At 43.3% G+C, this 8,001-nt stretch overlaps 1 protein-coding gene across 1 annotated transcript in view; it reads right to left on the bottom strand.

Annotated features, from left to right (window-relative positions):
* Window positions 1–7,818: 7,818 nt before the first annotated feature.
* The window catches only part of LOC134841845 (uncharacterized), a 65,178-nt gene continuing 64,995 nt past the window's right edge, over window positions 7,819–8,001 (bottom strand). Inside the window, exon 7 of the mRNA XM_063857885.1 lies at window positions 7,819–7,923. Coding sequence (XP_063713955.1) covers window positions 7,819–7,923 — 105 coding nt within the window. The remainder of the gene's footprint in view (window positions 7,924–8,001) is intronic.

Below are 8,001 nucleotides of genomic sequence, written 5' to 3' on the forward strand. Positions count from 1 at the left end.
GTTGAAGTCCAGGCTGGACGGGCAACCCAATGAGGCCTTGTCGTCAACCTTTTCCACTTGGTCTGGATCCTGCTCCATTGGTTCTTCCGATCTTCTTGTTCTTCGTCATCTTGCTCTTTTCTCTTCCCCGATCCTGAAGGCCCTTGTTTATCAATCCTCGTTTCGACTGAAAGCTTCGGCACGACTAGTTCACCTGCTGACCGGTCTTCACGTTCCTCGTATCTTATCACAACTTCTTCGCAACCAAAGGGAGTTAGAGCAGTCCTGGTCAGCAGCTTCCCAGTAATTGCCAACTCTGGCCTCTCATTAAGAACTATCAGTGCAGCCTCCTGCAAGCCTGCTTTCCATCTGGTAATGGTTGGCGCCAGGTCAAACTTGGCCCATTCTTCCTCGAGTTTTCCAGGTTTTGGAGTAGCTGCGTTGGTCACTCTTTTCGCCGTCGACTCGTCCACGTATGCAAACTGCGTATATTGCAGCAAGGCAGCGTTTCTGCCTACAGAGCACGGGTCCATCGATTCAGAGAACTTTGCCATCCTCTTCCGTTGGTTTCAAACGCTCGCAGCCTGATAGCGCTCCGAGCAACATTCTACGGATTAGGGGAAGTTCTGGTATTTCTTCTCGCATCCTCTTATAATCGCCTCAGTCTTCCGTTTTTTCCAAACTTTCAGGTACGAGGCTAACAATTGAGTAATTATTGTTATCTCGCTATTTGTTTTATCGTAAGGTCGCAAAATCCAGAGCTTTGGGAACACTTTGAGATGCGCACTGTCCACTTCACCCACTCAATCGCGGAAGTTGAAATTCACCGCACTCATGTCGGGCTCTGCTATTCTCGCATACAGCAAATCTTCGCTCATCGCCTTAAGTAGTAAATACTGTTCGCAACAATTGAGTGTACTCCCGTCCACTACTGAATTGAGTTTCATGTAAAACACCGATCTCCTGTAGGCTTCTACTTTCGCGTCAGGAAATACGAACGTCATTCAGGACCGTACACCACCGTCACAACCCTGCTGACGCCCGCGAAGATTGCTAAGGGATCTGTACTCATCGCTAGGCATAAATCGGTGAGTAGGGGCATGCCTCCTACATAACTTGGCATGTCCTCCTCTCTTTCAATTGTCTTATCTTCTCCTGTGCCAAAACAATTCTGCTGCAACAGGTTTTGATTTAGGGTGGGTCTTAAGTACCGCGTTTTCATGTCAATTTTTTTTATATTCTCCCTCATTGGTTCGGGGAAACGGGTTAAGGTCATCAACTCACCTAGCTTTCCGTTTGTTTTGGCAATCAATGCCAGATGTCCGTCCAGTCGAAGATTCTGTATTCCTTCGGTCAGCAGCACGGCTCTTCCTTTTCTGAGTTTTTTTGATCCGAACAACACAAACAGTACCAGGATCACCACTATAAACAATTCCTCATAGCCTTGAGAAATTCCCGTATTAGATAGCGAGAGAGTCCTGGGTAGATTTTCGCCTGCTCCCAACCCTTCCAACATGCTGTCCGTCCTCTCAAAACTTTCTTCTCTTCGCAAGATCTCTGCCCAGAATGGCTCGAATGTCGTCTGGCACATCCTGACCTCAAACTCCTTCGACTACTCTGCTACGCTTTCCGCTAGATTCAGTTCTCTTACGAGGTAAGCGTGGATCTTCGCGATCATCGGTGGGCCCCGCTCAAAAGCGTCCATGCCTAACGCTGCTACTCGAGGCGTCAAGTGCAACCAGTTGTTCGCTTCCGGTTTTGTTTGCAGAAACATAGCTTCCAAGTGAGATTTTGTTTCTTTGGCGTTCTGCTTCTTACTTTTTTCTCGACCTTCATTCCTCTGAGCCGCAGGTCATTTGGCATTTCTACTACGACTTGATAATCGTCATCAATTCCTGGCTTCATCTTGAGTTGTCTGCTGAATTTGGACAGCTCCATTCCCAACACTTTGTCCAACAGGAGCATTTGCAGCAAATGGTCCTTCAATCTTTTCACGGCGTTCGAGATATCCGACCATATTGCAGGCAACTCTGACCGAAGTAATTTCAAAATTGTCGCTTCTACTTCGCGGTTTGGGGCAGGTATGTTCACATCAAGTTCCCTTCTGAGAGGAGCGTAATTATTGCTTATACAAAATTCAATCCATCCGGGAGGTGCGCATATCCTGGGGATAACACAAATACTGGCTTCAGAGTTATATTCTGGACTCCGCCTTCTTTTAACACGCCCTTCATCTTGCCGATGGACTCCGGAACGTCGTTGATTGCTGGCCACACAGCAGGCTCTGCTTCGCTGGCTCTCTTAGTCTGCTCAGGAGAACTCTGCTGTGCAAATGATCGCTGATGCCGGCAAAAACAATCGTTACCGGATTCATTTCTGTTTGCCGTTGAACCCCCAATGCCAACAATATCCAGGTCTATTTCTGCCAAATTAATCACTTCGGGCCAGAACAAAGACTTGGAGCTGTTCACAAAGTCCGAGTTCGCAATCACTAGCATCTTGGCCTATCTCATCTCTGCTTTGTCGTAGGCAGTGAAGATGGTCTCGTCAACATTGAACTTTAATTCACCATATGTTTCTTTATCACCTTCTTGCGTTAATTGTTTTGAATAAGCTCTCTCCTTCAGATGATCTGGAAGCGCTCGCACCTGTTTGAACATCTTCACCTGTTGCCCGGTGGGTGCTCTCTTTGCCAAGAATCTTCCCCGTCTGTCCTCTCTAGTTTGCTCGCTGTGATTCATTGTTACATCTTGCTATGGTCTGTCTTTCACAACATCCATAGTGCTGTTCGAGGGCAGTGCCTCGAGGTCAGCCAATCGCAACGCTGTTGAAGAGCTGGAGTTGGTTTCCACCGCTATCAACCAGTTTACTCCTACGATCGTATAAAGTCCGTTTACTGGCAACCTCGCGCCGTTCAGCTTTCTCATCGCATCATCTGCAAATCTTAATGTTTGCAGATTCGTCAAATATTGTTTAAAAATGTGCCAAGAGAAAGTGTCGAAAGTGTCGATCAGGGCTTTTCTATCTCTACGTCGCTTTTCCCTGCTCACAGTCGTCGTCGTCGTCGTCTCTAATGTGGAGGTGCATGAGGTCGTGTCTGTCTGATTGACTTGTCCCGACATAGTCCTTCTTGCTGCTGCCTCTGCCAGTCGGTCCAATGCGGCTGACCTTTGCTCCTGATTGCTCGAACTCTGCACTATTTGTGGCGCGGTTGAGACTAATCCCAAGCGTGTCTCGAGATTAATTCGTACAAAAGTTGAAATTGCCGGCACGTTCGACTCTTCCTCCGTTCTCAATAGTCCAGTTTCGAATAGTTGAGTTGAGCCACTAATTCGTCTAATCGTTTTTGGAAGACACGGCTCATCCAGACTTGTCCTTCTATATTGTCAAAGTATATTCCATCAGTTGTGAATGTGGCTTGATCCAGAGCTTCCATCTCGTGCTCCATGTCCACTAGAATAATTCGTCCAGCATTGCGAATTGCCAGATTACGCACCTTGTTATTCCCTCTCACAACTCTCTCATAGTGTCTTCTCGCTACAGCTGACTGCGTTTTTGCATTCAGTGGTACAGTGCAGACAGTCATTATCGGGCACTGAAGTTTCTGCCACACCGCACTAATCAAGCACACTAGCATTGCTTCCCATTGACTCTCTTCTGAGACTGAGCTTCTGGATACGTTGTTCAAAATACGTTGTCCTATCAAAATCATCAAATCTACAATTCTGCCCGGATTCATCAACTCAACCATTCGATATAGCTGGGCTACTGTGGCACCACCGAATTCCATCACCGTAGTGATCCATGAGGTTGTCACGTTCTGTAAAACTCTCGCAAGACTATCGTCCAAAATCAAATGTAATGTGCCGAGGGCTAGTTGCTGCATATTTATTGCCTGAATCCATGCTGATCTACTGAAACATGCTCGCATGTCGGTTTCCGGCACTACCGTAAAGCTATTTTTGATCTGGTTTATTTTCTGTGTAACGAGCATACGTGAAAAATTCTTCTTCGGCATCTTCCTGACATTTCTGCTGGAGGTTTTTCCTGACTCCGTCTTCGTACCAGCTCCTGTTTTCTTCATCACTTCCGCGGACAGCTATACTCTGCCGGTCATCCTGGGCGTAGTCGCTTTCCAGTAACCTACGATAGAGTTCGTCTATGACTGGCCCCACGTAGACCTCGGCTAAAACCATCAGTTTGTCAAAGTTGTCCATTCTGATTCAATTCGATTGTTTGATTTCAATAAATTGATTCGTAACAGTTTGAAACTTAGAAATTGAACTGATCAATCAGGATCTAAATACGAAGTCATGAGTATCACCTGTGTCAATTTTTCTCCAAATTTGTTTCAAAATGTATTTTAAGAACAGTCAGATAAAAAGACTTTGATGGTAAATAAATTAAAACTCAATTTAGTCTAAAATCTCGGAGACTGATTTAATAGTGGACAATTCACACTTTGGATCTATTCCTAGAATTATTGTCTGACCATTCGTGGTCACTAACCTTTCTAAATCCAAGATCCTATTAACGAAACATATATCACATAACACTTCCTACACTCAACCTACACTCAACCTATACTTTAATACTATTTCTTGTGTAGATACACTTCTATGTCGGTATCAGAAAAAGTTATGTGTATCAGCTCCCGAGGATGCAGTCGTCCTCTGTTTGGGTCATACACAGGAAGCCAGAGTTGTTTTGCTCCGCTCTCCACTAGGAATGGACCTAGTCTTCTCAGGGACAAAACCAATCTTCAGGGTCCACGTGCTGCTTTTCCGTCGCCCTCGTTTCCAAGAAGCACAAGTTCTTCCCTGGTATTTGCGAAGCCTCTGGGGCAGAGTTGCTACACCCCCTTTCACTGGTCTTTGCTTCCATAAAAATCTATGTTCTTCTATTTTCTCCTGAAGTCGGTGAATAATGCTGTTCTAAAACTCATATCCCCGTTGAGAGCTATGGCACACGTCCTATCCGTGAGTATAAAATCGCTGTCTGTTAGTATTATGCTACTTGAGTATTCTCTTGGCAAGCTAAATTATGACTCTACGCTCCCTGTGTCTGGTTTACAGGGTCATCATCTGTTTCTGCCATTAAATCACCTGTTTCTCTTGCAATATTTTAATTTTATATGATTAAATATGCAGTGTGGGTAAGTCCTACCCCCAGACCCCGGAAAAAATATCCATCGACGTCCGTATCGATCGCATACCGGATTTTAATTTGAGGTTGGACGAAGCAATGAACAACGGCCTTTCCTGGGTTGCCCAGGAAGGATCACATTTGTCACTCTTTGTATGCTTCATGGTCTCGCAGTCTACGTCCTGAATCGTGACACTGGTTTCCTTAGGGACTGACGTTTTTTCTTTCAAACACTCTAAGACGCACAAGTTTGTCCATTCCTTCTCGTATGACCATTCCTTCTCGAAACCAGAGTCCGATGTAGTCTTTCTACTAAGCCATTCGCCTGGTGACGGTACGTCTTTGAATGAGCCTGGGCTGCCTGAGAACGTCTCATGAGCTCCATAGAAAGCTCTCCTACAAAAGCAGTTCCACTTTCTGGGTGGAATGTAATCGGGCATCCATGTCTGGCTATCCATGTAATGATCAGATGATCGCATATTTCTTAAGCTGAGGCCGTTATGCAGGGCACGGCATCTGCATATTTTTTAAAGTGGTCGAACATTTTTAGGATCTGATTGTAACTACTGTCTGTCATACATATCTTCTGGTGATCGATCTGCACCACTTCATTAAACTACGATGACTTGATTGACTGTTATGGGAATCGCAACATCCTAGGATTTTTCACCTGCTGGTACGACAGATAAGCTGTCACCTGCTTTATATCTGTGCATGACCTTATCATCTTCTCTCCTTTTGCAAGCAACGATGCCATTTGTTCAGATAGAACCGTCCCTCTTTCCGTACATAGTACTGTCTCAATATCCGGTAAGTAGCTTTTTATAGATCTGCTTTTTCTGGTGCCCCATTTTTGATCCACCTTTCCAAGCTATTTGTCATACTTTCATTTCTCTGCGCTCTTAGTTAGTAGGAGTAAGTACCTCTTAATAAGTACCTCGCCTTCAAATATGTCTTCATGACTGTTCAGCTCATCAGGCTGATATGCGTCATCTTGCATCATAATACACCATATCTTTACCAGTTACTTTGTCTCCTGTTTGAATAGTTCAGGTTGCTTTTATTCTTTCAAAGCCTCAGATCAACTTTATGCTCAGATTTGGTAATGCAAGTTGTTCTCTAATCTTGTTCTAGAACAGAGCCCAATTCTCAAGAACGTCAATCGCTAGTATCTTCCCTTTTCAGTACTTTAAAGGTTGCTACTCAAAATTGAAGTAAGCGGACCCCTTACCCCTTTCCGGAAGGGATTTCCACAATTCCACAGTCCAGTCTGCAGCTAAAGCTTCTGGAATTCGCAATTGTAAGCGGATTCCGCGCAACCTAAGTGATTTTGCAAATGTTAGTGATATCCGCCGATTTTGTAAATTGTAAGTGGATGCTGCAATTTTTGTTTTTAAATTGAACTTAACCAATTCTTGCATTCGCACAATTAAAAGCTAATCTGCTAATGTTAACTAGCACTGCGGAATTTAAAAACATGACTCAATTATTTTCAGCGGAGTCCGCGAAATTTATTTAAATCATTGATTAACTAAATCGAAAGGTGTACCAGCTAATTTTTAAATCAGTTGACTGGTTTAGAAACAGCAATCCATGAATTATTTTTTTTCAGTTTGTTTAATTGGCAGGAATTGCGACTGAAGTTAATGGGTAGTTTAGCAAAAAATGAGATCGAAATTAGAAGTGAATTGAAGCAGGAATTGTGATCAAAGTTTGGGGGTAAGCTGGTAGGAGTTTTGCTCGAAGTTAATGGGTAGTTCTGCAGAAAATGAGATCGAAATTAGAAGTAAATTGAAGCAGGAATTGTGATCAAAGTTTGGGGGTAAGCTGGTAGGAGTTTTGCTCGAAGTTAATGGGTAGTTCTGCAGAAAATGAGATCGAAATTAGAAGTAAATTGAGGCAGGAATTGTGATCAAAGTTTGGGGATAAGTTGGCAGGAGTTGTGATCGAACGTTTGGGGGTAGCTCAACTGTTAGAACTAATTGAGACTGAACTCCCTTAAAGAATTAATTTAAAATGTTACTAACTATGTAACTGGAACCTGCAAAAAAAATTCTTTACATTTTGCGGATTCCGCTTACATTTGGGGATTCCGGGACAACTCCTTTTTACTACACACATATTTCATCATTTGTTTGTGGATTCCACAAATTGTTCCGTATTCTGCAAATACTGTTAGGGATTCTTCAAAATTATTTTGATTTAGCAGCGAGTTTGAGCGGTGTACAGCAATTTTGTACAGTGCTATAGCTATTGGTTTGTGGAATCCAAAACAGCGAAAAAAAATCAAAGAAAAGTAGCAATGTTTCAGATTTTGCAACAAACCTGGTTTTAACCTGTTGCGGAGCCCGCTTACACTTCACAAAAAGCAGAATTTGGCCTCGAAAAAAAATCAGCGCGACCTTTATAAAAGTGTGAACTGCGGTCATCGACTCAAAAAATTGCAGTGTCCTTGAAAGGTTTGACTCGCCAGTTTCTATCAACGTCTTAGTCGGGACGATGGTGCAAAAGAAACAATCAAAAAATAATGTGTCGGAAAAAATCTATTATGTTGTTGCTAGTTTTCTGAAAGAATCCAGTCGACAAAATTATTTGTTTCTCGTCGTCAGTGGATTCACTCAGTGAACATCTTTTTGATCAGTTTTTTTCTTCTTCTGCAAATCACATTGGGAAATGATTTGGAATATGCGTATTCTATTTATTTCCAGGTTTGCTGACTTGGATCCACTGGTTCTCACTCCTCTTCTGGGCCAGTTCCTCCTCCGAGAAGTCGCACTCTATCCCGAACTTCTCTCTCACCTGGGTACAAAGGAAACAAATATCGCGTTTTTAGAAAAACAACAATAAGTGAAACATATTTAGCTTTGAATAAATATA

This window comes from Symsagittifera roscoffensis, chromosome 3 (assembly GCF_963678635.1).
Source record: "Symsagittifera roscoffensis chromosome 3, txSymRosc1.1, whole genome shotgun sequence".
NCBI classification, from domain to species: Eukaryota; Metazoa; Xenacoelomorpha; order Acoela; family Convolutidae; genus Symsagittifera; species Symsagittifera roscoffensis.